At 45.8% G+C, this 18333-nt stretch overlaps 1 protein-coding gene across 1 annotated transcript in view; it reads right to left on the reverse strand.

The window, feature by feature from the left end:
* FGD5 (FYVE, RhoGEF and PH domain containing 5) overlaps positions 1–18333 on the reverse strand; it is a 226640-nt gene that overhangs the window by 193364 nt on the left and 14943 nt on the right. Inside the window, exon 2 of the mRNA XM_015425259.1 lies at positions 7414–10360. Within this exon, the coding sequence (XP_015280745.1) occupies positions 7414–10360 (2947 nt within the window). The remainder of the gene's footprint in view (positions 1–7413; positions 10361–18333) is intronic.

The raw sequence follows: 18333 nt of genomic DNA on the forward strand, positions 1-18333 counted from the left end.
GATCCAAGATACTATTTCCTCACTTTGCTTCTCTTAGCCCGGGTGTACAATATGTTTATATACACACATCTAAAAAATTCTTAAGGTGTCTCAACAAAGTTCTCAGGGGTGCACACACATTCCCATAAAATATAACAGAATCTGCAATAATAAAGATTATTAATGTCAAAAAACCAAAACAGCAGCAGCTGCAACAGTAACTGTAGCCAAAAAACATAAGAGCACCAACCTCAAAAAATCTGCAAACAACAATTCCGTATCACCAAAGGCCTGGGAAACCAAACACTCTTTTTCTGGTTTCTAAAACTGAGAAGAGTAGGGAATAGGTGTAGGGAAATAATCCCACCAAGAAGTTACCCAAACACAACAATGGTAACTCATTTCAAAAGACAAGAGCACACAGACCAGTACTGGTTCTGCATGGTTATATTTCCCACAGTAGAACAAAGGGGGAGCTTTCATTCTAAGATGCCACTTACTTCCAGCAGGAGGGCTCCTACTGATCCTTCCTGGTTTTTGCCACTACTCAAATCAGCAGGGGGGGGGGGAGAGAAGGGGGGGCAAAATGGTGTCTCATGGAACCACAATGTCATTTCTGGCTGAAATTCCAGAACTGACGTCACCATGTTCCAGAGGTAAAACCCATAGAGATTGTCAGGACCGCTAAAGCATCACCACAATGTGGTGATGTCCTATCCGAGTTTCTGGCTGGAAATAACCTTGCAGTGTCGCCTGACACCATTTCCACCCATCCCCCCACTGCTGGACCCTCAAGGCCAGGCAACCTTATTCCTCACAATACTGTATTCTTTCCAAACATGACACATGGGGCTCTCAGAGCCTTCTCCTTTAAACTGAAGCAAAGGAAAAACCGCTTTTGCTCTGACTTAGTGGGGAAATAGCAGGGTGGCTGTGGGCAGGATCTCCACTTGAAAGCTCTGTCCATAGCCAATCTGGTGAGGGGTGGCAGAGCTAACACCCAGCATTCGAAATGGTGGTGCCAAGCACCATTTTCTGCCCCACCTTTAAACTCTTTATTTTTTTTAGGTGACAACTGAGCTGTATTGCTCAAGCACCACAGCTCAGCTGTAGGGTTGCCAGCCTCCCCTCCCCCGGTGGAGGCAGGAATCCCCCACCACCAGGCCCCGCCCCCACTGCTGATCAGCTGGCCAGCAGGGGGACTGACCAGGAGAGAGAGGGAGGCCCAGGCTACATTGCCAGCGATGGGATGACGTCACTTCTGGAGATATGGCCTGGTATTTGGGCAAAAACTCTATTGTAGAAGCCGTTTTTACCATAGAAATTTTGCCCAAATACCAGAAAGTTGCCACAATGGCACAGCATGATGATATCACTTCCAGTACATGCCAGAAGTGACATAGCTGCCTGGGCCTCCCTCCTGCTCCTGGTAAGTCCCTCACCATCCCCCGTTGGTTGCCAAGAGGGACCTAGCAACTCTACTGAGCCGTGAAGCAGGCAAGGTGGGGCTGGTGGGCTTCAGGGACCCAGCAAGATTCTCAGAGTGCTAGTGGACAGACAGGGATGCAGGGATTGCAGCAAGTGACACAGGGGCAGGGTCTCCTGTGGAAGGGGAAAGAGCAAATTATTGCCCTTGAATACATGTTTTTGGGAGAGCAAATGCTCTGGCACTAAGTGGCATTCACCTCACTGACATAGATATTGTTGAGAAGTGTGATGGGAGTCCGTCTCCCCCAGTTCCAGTAATAATTATTGGCATTTTACTAGGACAATATAAAGGCCAGAAACATACTATAAATACAAAAAGGGAAAGCTATGTATCTCTTTTATGTTCCTAGGCCATTCCATACCACAGTGTTTATAGGCTTTTTGGGACCCAAAGGCCTTCTCCACATGACATGACTAACTACTTTTCACAGGATGTACAATGCTAATGGCTTTTCTAATCTTGTATTATCAAATTATATTTTAATTATTAATGCTACATGGCTAAATTTTGGGGAACAGTAGTAACTGCCCGTCAGGGGACAATATTCTGGCTGCTAACGCCCACATCAGTAATTATAAGAAAAGATAATATCTAGCATGCTTCCATTATTGGGTCCTTTCTCTATAAATTTCATTGAATCTAATTAAAAATTATTGGTCAGGATATACTGCATGCAAACATACATACGGGGTTTTTTTCTGAAGGAAGAAAATGAAAAAGTGAACCTTTTTTCTGACTGATTGAAATACCCCTCTAAGCAAAGAAATCTAGAGCTTCAGAAGATTCTAAATCTATATATCTAAATCTCAACATGGCTCCAGAGTGGAGATCAAAATATTTGCACAGTGTGGTTGGTACAGAAAGAGGAGATGTTTATACAAATATTATTAGGAAAAAAACCCAGCACCTTAAAATTTAAAAAAAAAACATGAGGAATAAATAACATTTAAAGGTTTTTAACATCTTGTTTGTTGACATCTTGTGAGATTACTTTATGAGATCTTGACTAGAGTGCCAGATCTCCCACACTAATGGTGGGTGATCCTCCACTCTCACTGGAGGCTTGGCAGCCCTAGGTGCAACCCAGAAGTTATGTCATTTTATCAGGCAGTGCACTAGCATTCACCCAAAATTCTACAGTTTAAACCATAAAATCTGGGACAGATGCTAGAACGTTACCCCTACATGAGAATGAAATTTTATGGGTCATGATGGAAATGATGTCACTGGCAAGTCCCCACCATGCTGGTAACATTGGGCTGGCAACCCTAATCTTGACAGCCACTTTGGATTGCTTAGGCAACTGCCCAGATCACTAAGTTTGTCTGTGGATGCCTAGGCAGTCCAAAATAACTGCAGCAGTTTCATTTTGATACTTCAAGTCAGTTGCAGTTTTTATGATTTTGCTGTATTTTACTTAGTGAGTTGTCTGGAGCAGGTCTCTTGAAGAGGTGACAGATACGTTTTCTGAATAAATAATCCCCAATCTGCTGTGAAGCTCCCTGAATGACCTTTAGCCATCCACTCTCTCAGCCATAAAAAGGAGGAGGGGAGAGCTATATAGACCACTCTGAGCTCCGTGGAAGAGGTAACAAACATTTACATCATCCTGTGTTTCTTGGATGAAGAGTGGAATAAAAGTTTATCTGATAGAGAATGGCTTGCCTAAGGCCACTTAGTGAGTTTCTGACTATGGCTGCCAGCCAAATGCGAGAGAGGACATGGGGGCACCACTAGAGCAACAGTGTGATGTCACCTTCAGGTCTTCCATGGAAGTGACATCATGCCATTGTGCCAACAGTAATTTTTAAATTAAATTTAAATTAAATTTTCTCCCACCACCCAGTGGAACAGTAGTGGAAAGCAGGGGTTGCCAGCAAAGGTCTCCTACCATCGCATGATGCCTGGCACCCCTATTTTTTGATGGAAGTAGGATTTGAACCAAGGACCTTCTAGATCACAGCTATGCTGCATAGCTATACTATGTACTTGAAAGAAAAGTATACAATGTGTTATGGAAATCAGAGCTAATATGCTGCATAGCTATACTACATACACACACACACACATATATATATTCACTGTGTTAAGGAAATCAGGGCTACCCCAAACCATCACTTAAAGAAAATCATAATTTCTTGGGCTTTTTTTTTTTACTGTTGTCACATAGTTGGTTTTCTCACCCATTTCCTTAAAGACATTTGTGGCCCAAAGACATCATACCTGCACTACAAACTTCAAGGTTTTATTGTCATGGGTAACCTGGGGCCATCACAACATGCTTGATCTTTTTTGGTTAAATTCTATCTGCTACCCAGGCTTCAGTTTCTGCCGGAGCGCACTGGAGCACCGCTCCGCCAGTCAAGAGCCCAGGGGGCGGGTACATAAGCCCCACCCTCTGCTCCCACCAGCCATCAGTTGGGACATGGTGGCGGGGCGAAATGTTCCCCCGCCTCCCTGAGCCCCGGGGTGGTGGCCTTGGACTTGTAGGGGCAAATTCCACCTCTCATGCGAGAGGTCATTCTGGCTCCCCCAGCTCTCCTTAGGGGCTCTTTAAAAAGCTATGGCCACCGCCGCTGTTCTCGGTGGCAGCTGCGACACCTGGAGGAGGGTGGGGTGAAATGTTCTTCCAGCTCCCTGGTGGTGGCCTTGGACATGTAGGGGCAAATTCAACCTCTCCCGCGTGATGCGAGAGGTCATCACATGCGAGAGGTCATTTTGGCTCCCCCAGCTCTCCTTCAGGGCTCCTTAAAAAGTTATGGCCGCCATATGCCATCCATTGTTCTTTATGGTGGGAAAAAGTAACTTTTTCCCCACCATTGAGAACAATGGAGGGGATGGGGCAACCTGTTTGGGGGCCTTTAGGATTGGACCCCCTCGTTCAATGTTTCTGAAACATGGCGGGTATCTTGGGAAGAGGCTCCAGCAGCTACCCTGCGACTTTGGAGCCTCTCCCTCAAACCCCCTCTCCTCCAGCCCCCAGAATATACCTTATGTTTTTGCCATTGACTTCAACGGCCCATAGGATATAATGGGGCCGAACTGCAGGAAGTCGATTCAGATCAGAGAATCTGAATCGGCCCGCAGCAGCCTAAAAGGGGCCTGAATGGGCCATTTTGGGGGGGTGCATTCAGTTCAGACGAACCAAATGCACATCCCTCCAGCAGCCAGCTTGCTCGGGCTCTCTGCAGCCATGGGGATCCTGAGCAAGCCAAGGGAAGGGAAGATGATTTAAACCGCCTCTCCTTCCCTCCAGCAGCCGGCTTGCTCAGGCTCCCTGAGCAAACCAAGGGAAGGGAAGGTGGCGGAGCAGCTGGAGACACTGAGCCTCAGCTCCACAAGTAATGAGCACTCGAGCCCCGCCCCCAGCAGCCCTCAGGCCGGAGTACCTGGAGCAGTCCTGGGAGGCGGATTGGCAAAAAGCAAAACCAAAAGGGCAGGAACTTGAGAGAACTCCAGGAAGAAGCCTGTTCCTCTTCCACAGCCCAAAATGCGACCCACGAACCCTGAGCTTGCTTTTTCTCATTTGCGAGTCTGGCCTCTGCACTCCTTTAACGAGGCAGCCCTGAAGCTTGGGACAGTGGGAGTTTCTTTGCACGCAGCTTGTGCGGCTGGCTGAGTGCCTCTTCTGCTTGCCCACCTCTTGCCTCTGCACCTCATCTTCTGCCAGGCATGGAGGAGCCCAGCTCGCCCAGGCTTCTTGCCTCCTGCTGCCTTGGCCCTCTGGTGCAAGGGTGAGTCCCCAAAGTTTGACTCTTCCTCCACAAGTCTCTGGCACTGAAGGTATTCGCCTCCTTTCCTCCTGCCTGCTATGGCTGCATAATTGTGAGAGATTTCTTAACATAGTGTTCCTGCCAGGGAAGCTGGGGACCCTGCCCATGAGTCTCCATTTCATCCTCACAACAACCCTGTGGGGTAGGTTAGGTAGAGAAGGGGAGATTTGGCCCGGGGTCACTCAGCCAGCAGAGTGAGAATACAAACCTGGGTCTCCCCACATCAATCTGCAACTCTGACCACTGTGCAGTGCTGCCTCTACTGATCTGTAATGTTCCAGAGGTGTTGTAATGTAATACTCAGTTTCTCAAACGAGTGTATGCCTGTCTGTTGGTCCACTTAGGAGTCTTGATCCTGGTTGTGTGGTGGGCTAGTTGTGGCAAATGGTAGGGAAGCTCAGTATTTCTGTATACAGTTGTAGGGACTTTATTGCAATGTGCTATGGTCTGATATTATGTTCTTATTCCAGTGTGGGGTGTGTGTGGGGCAATGGAAGCTGAGTGATAGGATCTCTCCTAGTGATTGCCAGAAGTGAGATGCGTCCTGGTCTTGTGTCTTACAGATAATCTTACAAATAGTCCTTTGCATTTATATCATGCTTTCAACTTTAAAAGGATCATAATGCTGATTGTGTGAACTTAGGCAAATCACGAGAGGTAGAGCAGTAAGAGTTGCATCTGTGCTTAGTTCTTGTGGCCCTTTCTTACATGCCCAGGGAAATGCTGATCGCCACTTTGGGGCCAGGAAGCAATTTTTCTCCAGGCCAGTTTGGCCCCCAGTGATCCTGGAGGGTTTTTTTTATCATATTCTGGGCGTGGAACAGGGGTCACTAGGGTGTGTGGGGGGGTATTGGTGAATTTCCTGCATTGTGCAGGGGGTTGGACTAGATGACCCTGGAGGTCCCTTCCCACTCTATGAGTCTATGATTTTATAATTCACCCAGGCTGGCTGTGGGGACGCCAGCACCTCTGTCAGGCATTAGCGCCTGAGATCCTCCCCCTCCCCTTTTCCTTCGCCCGACTTGGAGGGGAAGGGAAGGGAGAGGGGGGAAAGAATGGATCCCAGGTGCTTCTGCCTGTCAGAGGGGCTGGTGCACACTTCCGGTGATGTCAGGGGGTGTGGCATATGCCAATAAGTTATGCTAATAAGCCCCTGCAGCTCTTTTTCTACGAAATGACCCCTGATTGTAAGTAATCTATTATTCCTTTTGGCCCAGGTGATACTATTGAACGAACCTGCATTTCTTTTTCCAAAAAGTTAATTTTTCTCCTTCCTTGTCTTTTTACCTTGAGTTAAATTGTGATGGACAAATTGCTCTTAACTTTACCAAAGTTTTCTCCCAGTTATAAACATGTAATTAAAGGACTGTTAAGATGAATGTCAAAGCAGAAGAAGGCCAATGGAGTAACAGTGATGTAATTAAAGATTTGACTGAGATGGAAGCTTCCCCCCCTCCCAGTGATCAGATGGAAAATAACTTTATTGATGTCCCAATGCACAAAGCTTCAAACACGTTTGCAATTCATTCCACATCACTTTCAAACATTGATTACTATAGGCTTTAGAAGCAATAATGAACTTTACACAGTTCGTATCAGTTGACTTTGAGCAAAGTCCATAGATTAATCCTTTTACTTTCAGGAACCAAAACTGACAATGATGCCTAGAGGAACAGACAAGAGCAACTGCACAAAAGCTAGAAGTACAGAATACAGCGTGGCAGCTATTGCCCTGGAGCCTCCATTCATTGCAATGGGACACGCATGAGAGAGTCACATTCCCCCCCCCTCCCGAAATGATGGCTTCTAATCAGAAAAGAATGCAGGAGCATTGCCCAGAATAATGATGATAAAAAAGACTCAGTCAGTCTCTATTGTAGTGAAAGAGTTTCTAAAAAATAACTTTGATTTCCCAGTGCTTCCCATATGTGATAATCCATTGCCACTGGTTTACTGGTAAGCATTTATATCAAGAAATACCCAAGTTTCCAATACATTTTAAAAATGTGTGCATATATAACTCTTAAAAATCTTGTATGTATAGAAAGCATTGCTTGAAAAGGGGAGATAAGACGAGTAAACTTGAAGATATGCCTGCAACTCCCAATGCACAGAAAGTCTAGCTTCTCCAGTCAAGGCTAACTAGCCTTACATAAATATGGGCTACAATACCTTTCTGTCTCCTGGTTGGTAGGCTGCTGTTTGTTGTTCTCAAAAGCTGTAAAACTGCTCATATCCACATAGCCGTCATTCTCATTAGCAGCAGATAATGCCCTGCTAGGATCTTCAAAAAATTCAGTAAAAGTTCCTGTCCTGGTAGGCCTTCGTGGAGGAATTTGTATATTTTCATAATCCGAGTTCATTGCTGGAATATTCTCATAGTCAGAAGTATCAGCATTAGGAAAGGATATAGACCTAGGCTTAGTTAATGGAAGGGGCATGAAAGGGGGCCTTGAACGGTCCTCAAAAGACTCCACCCTTGACACACTTCTGCTAAAGGTTTTGGGTGTCCCTTTTCTCTTGCCATCCTTGTAGAAGAGAACAGTTGGAGACTCAGAGGCCCTCAGCTTGCCAGTTCGTGATTTCAGCTGAGGTGAACTACTCAAACTCCTCCGGTCCAGTTCCATGACCCTGGAAGGTCCATGATAACTAGACTCCGAAGAGGATCTTGAAGAAGAAAGATGAACATCCACATGGACTTTATTTTCTGTCTTCTTCTTGAACTTCAGCGTGAGGAACTTTTTAAAAGAGGACTTCTTTTTCTTGCAGTATTTATCAGGAGAGTCACTCTCTATTAAAAGTGAAGGTGAGCTTTTAGTGATTGGCTTTTTGGTGATACAGGCTAGTTCGAAAGGAGGTGGTATATCAACAACTGAGGATGGGGTGGATACCCCACTGGATGGAAGGTGATTTCTCTGGGAAAAGCTGCCTGATGAAGCAATTACACAAGGCAAAGTGAGGTCTTCTGTCCTGTTTATTCTATTGTAATCCATTACAGAGGTATCAGTCTCTCTGTAAACAGAGACTGGGATGTCTTTGCCTTCTACTGAAAAAGATCGAGGGTATAAAATAAAGCGCCTTGGCTTTGCAGGTAATGCCCTATTCAGTTCCATAGGCTTTCCGTCCAACAAAGAGAAGGTATGGCTTAAGTCCTCAGACACCATGGGGGCTGTGCTCAAGGGTTGCGAATCAGTGTCTGGGCCTGTTTCTTCTGGAACTGTTTCCGGCACATATCCAGGTACTTTTCCAGAAAGTGACCTTGTTCTAGTAACAATGCTTTTCCGATCAATAGGGAACAAGTGGTTTTCAGGGTCCATACCCCCTCCCTCCCTAAAACCACTTGAAGCATCTTGAACGTCAGCCTCCCCCACTTCTTTTCTAACATCTGAAGGCAGGCTATCTCCCAATATATATGGGTTGTCTAGGGAGTCACTGGCTGTTTCTCCATCATCTTTATCGTAAGCAACCACCACTTCAGGAATTGCTGCAGATTCATCAATCACATATTCACTGCTTGCATTTGTTTCAGTTTTGCTACAATGGCATTCATTCGGTTCTTCTGTACCACAGCATGCATCTTCAACTGATGTTTCATTGGATGCATCTAGGGCAGTTTTCCCACCATCACTGTGCTCCACCTCATTCACTTGGTTTTGTGATTCTAGGTCTTCCAAAGCACTTTCAGTGCAATCTAACTTAGATTTTTCTGCCAGCAGTGACTCACTTTCCTGCCCACTAACATCCTGAAGAGCAAAAGGCTGACTGTCACTAGACATTTCACTCTCTTCTAATGGCAATTCTTCAGGAGAGTCAGGGGCATCCTCACTGCATTCCTTCTCAAAGGGAATAATCTGGCAGTTGTCATCTGTGGTCTCTGACTCCAGCACGTCATCATTTTGTTCTTCTGGGTCTTCTTTTGTATCACACACTGTATCTGTTGTTTCTTCCTCACTCTTCATCTCAGTGGTTTGGTTGCCATAATCTAGATGTTCTTCCAGTTCTATGCCTGTTTCACAGTCAGCATCAGGATCAATTTCCTCTTCTTTTCCAGCATCAGTTTCATTAGCGGTCCCTCCCAATGCCTCTTCTGTATTGGATTCAGGTCCATTAAGTTCTAGTGTAGTATCTGTTTCTTCAGAATCATCAGCAAGAATATTGGGACTTTCACAAACATCCTCTACAAGCTCCAACTCTATGTCCAAGGCTGATCCATCTCCATCATTATGCATGGCACCCATTTCCATGTCAACACTGGGTTGCTCGTCTTCCAAAGCCTGGAGTGAATCTTCTTCTCCCGGATCCTCACAAATTGGAAACAGGTCCTCTGAAGTGGGTGTTTGCTCCTTTAAATGCCTTAGAATAATATCTTCACATATAGTGTCCTTCAAAACTGCACCTCCATTCAAAATTTTATTATCCATATTATACTCATTATTTTCCTTTATCAGATCCAGTTCTCTAAGTGTTTCATCAGCCCCATCTGCACAGTGCATTTTGGCTACACTGGGACCGGTTTCATGGTCTACATTTTCACATCCAGCATCCTCTTTTAAATCTTCAGGGCTGTCAAGAGTTTGGATATCAGTTGGTTCCAATGAGACCTTGTCCATTGGTTCTGTGTTATATGAAGAATCATTGTTCTCTAATTCATTTAATTCAAGATCAGAGATCTTATTGTTGGTGCAGTTATCCTCTTCCTTACCTGCTGGTGCTCCTGGAGCATCTAAGACATTGTCCTCTGATTCCTGCAGTTGTTCAGAGTCAATATAGTCTTTGTCTGTCAATTCAGTTTCAGAATTTACAATATATTCATCTTCAGCTCCCGGTTCTGAGCACTCAGTGTTGCACTGATTTCCTTCGCAGAGCTGTCCTGCTGTACATATTAGTCTTCCATTGGTACATTTGTTAAAAGTATTGTTGGCATAAACACTGGATTGCTGTATAATCACAGGATCGTTGTCACTGGGGATTTTTGGCTTGGGTGCAATGGGTGGTTTTGGACCCCTAGACATAGAGTTTGAATTGTGAAGTGTACCAGACTTTGACAGTGATGGAGGAAATTTGGAAGCAAGATGACTGAGGATCTTTGGTTTTGGTGCTAGTGGTGGTTTTGTGAAATCTGTGAAATAAAGAAAAAGACTGCATTAGCAAGTTTCTATACTACTTCATGAAGTATCAGTTCACTATTGCCATGTAAAACACGAGGAGAACAAAGCAGACCAACTGATTAATTGGATTCAACCCCACTTCTGCTGGTGAAAGGTGGAGGGTTATTTCTCCCTGTTCTCCATTTCCATTATAGCACTCTGCAATACATCTCATGCTGCTCACAAGAGACCCCCAAACAGTTCTCTGAAGCCACTATCTGTAATTGTACCAGCTAGGCTTTGAGGTAGGCCTTTCACAACTCCAACCCATGAAACAGAATGCCCGTTTAACACAGGCTTGACAGTCTTGCAAGTGAGTTTTTAAGCCCCCTTCCCTGTATAAAATATGGCATTTCTAAGTGAAACACTCATAGTATATTAGATGTAATACATACTATAAGATTGGCTCTTTTGGCATTTTATTTTTTAAAAGTTAACCTTGAACAAGCAACATAAACATTTTCTTATCCGTTCATAAGCCCAACCTTTTCAGTTCAACAGCATGTACATTCACAATGACAGCAAACATAAGAAGAGCCCTGATGGATCACGCCAGTGTCCATCTAGTCCAACATACTCTTTCATACAGTGGCCACACAGTTGCCCAGTGGGGGCCAATAATCAGGGCTTGTAGGGTTGTCAGCCCCAGGTTGAGAAAAATCTAGAGATTTTGGCTATGGAGCCTGAGGATGGTGGGGTTTGGAAGGGGAGGGACTTCAGTGGGGTATTAATGCCACAGAGTCCACCTTCCAAAGTGGCCATTTTCTTCAGATGAACCGATCTCTGTCACCTGGAGATCAGTTGGCAACCCTAGCTTAGAGGGCAAGGCCTTCCTCTGATATTGCCTTCTAGCAATGTATTTCAGAGGATTATTGTCTCTGAATATGAAGGTTCTATTAATCACCAGCTCTTGTAGCCCCTGATGGGCTTCTCCTCTGTCTTTTAAAGCCCTTGGTGGCTACCAGTGCAGCCACTGGTGGCGAATTCATGATTTAAGTACTCGAATTAACTTAAGTGAATTAATTACTAATTAATCAAATTAAATCAACTAATTAACTTAAGTGAATTAATTACTAATTAATCAAATTAAATCAACTAATTGCAAAATGCAGATTCAAGGATATTACATTGTCAAGTCAATAAAGAGGCTTGGATGTCAATTTCCATTCAAGACTGGGCATGGTCCAGCCCTTTTATAAGTCTCATTGATTTCAGTGGCAGAATGAAACTTGTACTCTTTCCTAATAACACAGCGGGTCTTAAGAGTACCCCTCTCTGGCTGAATCAAGCTGCTTGCAAGGATGCATGCTTGTGGCCAAGACAAGGAGCTGTAATCAGTGTCAATCCAAGTTCACCTTCCCCAAATAATTCCTGCGGTTGTTTTGCTTGTTTTAAAGAGCAACACCATAAAGGGCAAGTCTCCTTGGCAAGCAGCTTTCTTTTGTTTTAAAGTCACTGTTAGTGCTCACAAAAGCCTTATGATTGATGGTCTTGGCAGCTATTGGCTCTGTTTTAGCTGCTGAAGAAGGAGGAATAGTCGTTTTCTCCACCACACCCCAGCTCAGGATATCACAACAAGACTTGCTCCGTTTCTGCTGGGGTGAGATACACAGGAGAACTCCCACTGCCCCAGCCTTGTTTATCCCAATGCTCCATTTGGGTTTCCCTTGCATCACTGTAATGCCATGTAAACAACAGTCCACTTTCTCAGCTTTTATTCAATGAAACATAACACAGAAGTCCACTGGCACCTTAAAGACTAGCGATTTCTCCCCCCCCCCCAGCATAAGCTGCCATGCATCAACTCTCACTTGTCAGTTGCACAGAGTGCGGAATCATTTTGCAGACACCTTTATAATCAAAATTATGAGCAGCGTGGATATTACAGCAAAAGACTAACATGGTATGACTGCCCTGTCCACTTCCCTCCTTCAGAGGCAAGATTTTCCCTCTGTTTTTCTTTCCCTTTACTGACTGAGCTGCACTATAATATGTTTTCTTCTTTGCTGGAGAACTTTGGCTGTCCCACCCAGTCACAGTATAATATTTTGGCTGTTTGCTCAGCCCAGGAACCTAAGGGAAGGATTGAGAGCCCACTTTAACTTTAATGGCACTCAAGACATTTTTATATTCCAAATTAACAAAATATTTTATTCAACATAGAGGGGAAAGTTCAGGTGAAATCAGGGGTTGAAATTTCTGAGGTAAAACCAGTACATGCACAGACTTTAGTTCTTGTGTTTCAGGTTAATGAGAGTTTCTTAAGCTATTCAGAGTTACTTAAAATCTTTATGTTGAGAGGCATTTGTTTTAGTGTTTTCCCAAACACTCCAGTATACTTTCTTTGAGTATTCTCTGACTCTTTTGGTTTCCAGAAGGCTGATGCAGTCTTTCCAGTACCCAAACTCCTTCTCTTGAAACACCAGTACTTGTCTTGAGTTTTAAACTGACTCTTAAGGTCTCCACAGGCAGTTTCTAACCACACCAGGCCAGGAATCTCTTCACGCTTCAGAGCCAACTCCCTGTTTGACTGGGTTAGGAAATTCTCCTCTCACTAGAAGATCTATCAGTTTTCTTTGGCCTGAATGGGAGTCTTCGCCTACTTCCCAAACTCCCTTGCCAACTTCCCCCCATTTCTCCTGTCTGTGTTACTGCTCTCAGTCTAGGCTGAATTCCGAAACTGCCAGTATTCTTCTCAGCTAGGGCTGAAATCAGAATGAATTCTCCTCAGCATCCAGTTCAGAAGTCTTTCTCTGCTCAGCTGTTTCTAACCAATCAGATCTCTTGGAACAGCCTGTCACTCAAGGCTCTCTGGCTCTGTGAAGAATTCACAGTTCTTTATCTGTTTACACAGCACTTCTAAGCTTTTAAAAGAGCAATCCATCACATATGGCTATCCATAGGGATTCAAGCTAGGGCTGCCAACCTCCAGATGGGGCTTGGAGATCTCTTGGAACTACAACTGCTCTCCAGACCACAGAGATCAGTTACCCTGGAGAAAATCGCTGCTTTGGAGGACAGACTGTAAGGCATTACACCCGATGAGGTCCCTCCTCTGCCCTAACGCCACTCATTCCAGGATCCACATACACCCAATCTCCAGGAATTTCCTAACCCATAGTTGGCAACCCTAATTCAAGCATATTTAATGCATCAGTCATTAAACCCCACACTAGCCACTCATTATAAATGCAAATACAATCTGGTAATAACAGAAAACATCACAAACCAAGCAATTAAATAGCATTCTTATTTTACAGACAGGTAAACTGTGTTGCAAGGCAAAGTAATCTGCCCCAAATTGCCCAACTGATCACACTTTCTTTTTAAAGCTAATGATAACCAATAGTATCACTTTAAGGATCTTTCTTTAAATATTACAAATCATTGGAGGAGCAAAGAAGAGTTATTTTTCTACTGCATTTTAATCTCAAACTTCTTCCAAGGTGTTTTCCCTTCCCACTTTACCCTTGCAAAAACCCTGTGAGGTAAATTAAACTAACAGATTGTAACTAACCCAAAAGTCACTCAATAAACTTCAAGTCAGAGTGGAGATTTGAACCCATATCTCACAGAGCATAAGTCCAGCAGTCTAACTACAACACCATACCTGCTCTCTAAGTTATTAGCAACATATTCACTAACATATCGGAATACAATTACCTTGCTGGATCAGACCAAGATCCATGACCTAAGATCATGGACACAGAGTGTGCCAGTCTAGGGGAAGCCAAGGAGAGTTTGGCAATTTGGCTGGTGTACCAACTGCCCAGCGCACCATCCCTGATGGAGGCTGTGTTGGGATGGGCATTGGAACACCCTAGACTGATAGTCTGGGGGATTTCATTGTCCACGCTGACGATGTGACCTCCATGCAGGCAGCAGACCTAGTGTCATCCATGGTGGCACTGGGACTCTCCCAATATGCAACAACTCCTACCCACCAGGCTGGTCACACGCTCAATCTGATCTTTGTGGTAGGGTCACGGTGGACCGGATCACTGCCCAGGCAGTGCCATGGTCGGACCACCTTGACCTGAGGCCTTGTTTGAATGTTTCACCTCAACCCTGTTTGGGCAGTGAGCGTATTTTAGCTCGCCCATGGAGCCAAATGGACCCTGTGTGGCTTCAGATGCCTCTACGAGATCTGATGCCCCCTGATAATTCATTAGATGAGCTCGTAGAGGATTGACATAGCTGACTTTCTGCAGCCATCGACAAGATCGCTCCCTGACGCCCTCTGCACCCTTGCTCTAAGCTCGTACCTTGGTACACCGAGGAGTTGCGGCTGATGAAGCGAAGGCTAAGACGGCTAGAAAGGCAGTGGCGGCACGGTGGCAACGAGGCTACAAGAACATCTTATAGGACATTTATGAGATCCTATAAGATGGCAGTCAAAGGTGCGAAGAAAGAACACTATGCAGCTCCGATTGCGTCTGCGAGCTCACGCCCAACCCAATTGTTTATAACGATTCGGTCCATGACGACTCTGCCACAAGGCAGGTCAAACATTAGGGAATTGAATATTGGCTGTGAGGCCTTTGCGAGCTACTTTGCAGACAAATTCTTGTCGCTCCGGCATGACCGCCCCATCACAGTTGAGACAGTGAGCGAACTTGAGGCTCCATGCACATCTTTGAGTCAGGTTATGGATCATTTCAGTCCACTCAGTCTACAGGAAGTTGATAAATTGCTCCTAACTGTACACCCCACCACATGTCTCCTTGACCCATGCCCATCGTGGCTAGTGAAAGTTGGTCATGCTGGGTTTCAAGGTGCCCTAGGGGAGATTATCAACAAATCCCTCTTGGAGGGTCAGTTCCCTGGGACACTCAAGGAGGCTGTGGTCCGTCCCCTTGTTGTGGGCCAGTCTGCTTTAACTGAAGGGCACTCAGCTGATAACAGCCCCAGCAGCACCTCTGAGGCTCAGCCAGCTGATGCTGCTAATGACCCTGAGACAGCAGAGGCAGGTCCTAGTGCCCCAGCTGATGAAGACAGCAGGCACTTCAGCCCCATGAACACTGGGAACATGGAAGAGACAACCCAAGATCGTGGGGAAACTTTACATGCTGCCTCACCTCCTCAGTCCCCAGAGCCAGGGGAACGCAGGAGGAGGCGGGCATGCTTGGAGCTCCTTGAGAGGAGGCGGAGCGCACGCCTTGCTGCCCAGCGACCACCAGATCAAGAGGAACACCTGGAGTTAATGGACAGCACTCCTGCAAGCAACAAGACCCAGCTGTGAGCTGCTGATAAAAGGACGGGGCTGAAAGAATGAAGGCGTGGGAGCAACGTGTTCTCTCTCTGGAGATGTGCCTCCATGCCACCCCGACCCGTTTCTGGCTGCTATTCCTAAACCTTTAGCCTTGACCCCGGGCAAACTTGACAATGCCTCTCGGACCTGCTTGAACCCTGCTTCTTGGAGCCTCGGCTGGCTTCCCTTGTGTATGACCCTTGGACTGAACTCTTGACTCACGCTTGTGGTTAGTGATTCTGCCTCGTCCCCTTGGTCTTGGTTGAGTCTGCCCTGACCCAGGACACCCCTCTTGAAAAAAACCATCTTTGGATCTGGCCAAATTAGCTAATTACCAGCCGGTTTCCAACTTGTCCTATTTGGGCAAGTTAATCGAGAGGGCCGTGGCAGACCAGTTACAGAGCTTTTTGGATGACACTTCCACTCCAGACCCCTTCCAGTCCAGTTTTTGTCCAAGACATGGGACGGAGACAGCACTGGTCGCCCACACGGACGACCTCAGGAGGCATCTGGATCGAGGTGGATCAGCAGTGCTGTTGCTGTTGGACCTGTTGGCAGCATTCAGCACGGTCGACCATCAGCTACTGATCCACCACCTTGCTAACTCTGGAGTTCAGGGGCTTGCCTTGCAATGGCTCGCATCCTTCCTTCACGGTTGGGGACAAAGGGAGACGCTAGGGGAACAACTGTCCCAAGGGCACCCACTGACCTGTGGCATCCCTCAAGGGGCAGTACTTTCCCTAATGTTGTTCAACATCTACATGTGCCCCCTTACCCAGATTGCCCAGAGGCTTGGGCTGGGGTGTCACCAATATGCGGATGACACCCACCTCTATCTGCTGTTGGGTGGCCAGTCTGGCTCTACACCCGAAGATCTGGACTGGGCATTACAAGCCATGGCTGGTTGGCTTAAACTGAGTCGACTGAAATTGAATCCGACGAAGACGGAGGTCCTGTGCCTGAGTCGGGGTGGCCCGGAGGTAGGGATCCCACTCCCAACCTTTGATGGGGTGCAGTTGGTGCCAGAGCTGGTGGTTAGGAGCCTGGGAACGCTCCTGGATGCCTCTTTAACAACTTTTACCATCTCCGGCTGATCAGGCAGTTGGTTCCCTTCCTCGAACGCAACAATTTTGCAACAGTGATCCACGCAATGGTCACCTCGAGATTAGACTACTGTAATGCTCTCTACATGGGGCTGTCCTTGTCCCAAATCTGGAAGCTGCAGCTGGTGCAAAATTCTGTGGCCAGGCTGTTGATGGGCCTCTCTATGCAGGAGCATATCCAGCCTGTGCTGAAAGCATTGCACTGGCTGCCAATAGCATACCAGATTCACTTCAAGGTGCTGGTTTTGACCTTTAAAGCTCTTTATGATCCGGGTCCGGCATACCTGAGGGACCACCTTTCCCCATATGTTCCCCAGAGAGCACTGTGTTCAAGGGCCCAAAACCGGCTGGCCCTCCCATGCCTCAACGATGTCAGGCTGTTGATAACTGGGCCAGGGCCTTCTTGGTGGCAGCTCCATACTGTTGGAATGGGCTCCCGGAGGAGATCAGGGCTCTGCGGGACCTTTTAGAGTTCCGCAGGGCCTGTAAGAAGGAGCTCTTCCACCAGGTGTTTGATTAGGAGCTGCCTTAAACACCGAGGAGCGACCCTGTGCCCTGGCTCTACCACCTGCAGCCTGGCTCGCCACATAAATTGGTCGATCAAACTGAGCCACTGTGAGAATGCCATCAGGACTAACACTGAAGTAGTGGTACGGTCTAAATTAGGAATTTTGCTCCTGCACTTTAATTGATCCGGCACTTTAGGAAAATGAATAATTGATTGTTTATGTCTGTTTTATGTATGTTTTAACTGTATTTTTATATATCCATTTTATGTAAGCTGCCCTAAGCCCGCCTTGGCGAGGAGGACAGGGTATAAATTGAACAAATAAATAAATTAATTAATTAACTATCTTCCAACTGGTAGCCACCGAGATGCCTCATGCAAACAGGACATGAATGCCATCTCCTTCCTTAGAGTTTGTTCCAGCTTCTACTATGCAGATATATACTGTGGCTTTCCCCAAAGGTGCCATTTAAGATAATATGACCAATAGCCGTTGATAGTTCTCTCTTCCACTAATTTATCTAAAAAATTGTATTCATAGCTGGAATACAGCATCTTTACCTATAACTCCGCATTTGACTTTATGGATATAAAATTGAGCTCTTCGAGATCATATGAAATAGAAGGGTAGAAGGCCACCAATATGTCCCAGTTTCTTAGTTAAATTCCCAAGCTGGGATGAAGGTGCATGATTCTTCTTTATGACACTGATGGGAAATGTGCTGCTTGCTGCAAGAGCTTTATCTGTGGTGTGAGCCAGATGGTATGAAACAGGGAAGTCTTTGGGGAGCTATAGACAGCCAGGTTCACAGCTTCTCACTGTCGTTATCCCATATTCTGTGTTCTAACATTCTAAACCTGCCACCCTCACTCTGCTACAAGGTGTTTTATTGTTGCCGTGTTACCATGTTGTTGACTGAGCTCCTTTGAACCTCATTCCTCAGTTGCTCCTCAATCCAAATTTTGGGGACTTTGCTTGAAATCAAGCCAACATTTAAAAAACAAACAAACCCACCAACAACAAATAAAACAAATCTCTCCCTCCCAGAATGAAGAACTGTAATGACCCTTTTATCGGGGGTA

Source organism: Gekko japonicus, unplaced genomic scaffold (assembly GCF_001447785.1).
Source record: "Gekko japonicus isolate JY-2015 unplaced genomic scaffold, Gekko_japonicus_V1.1 scaffold2, whole genome shotgun sequence".
NCBI lineage: Eukaryota > Metazoa > Chordata > Lepidosauria > Squamata > Gekkonidae > Gekko > Gekko japonicus.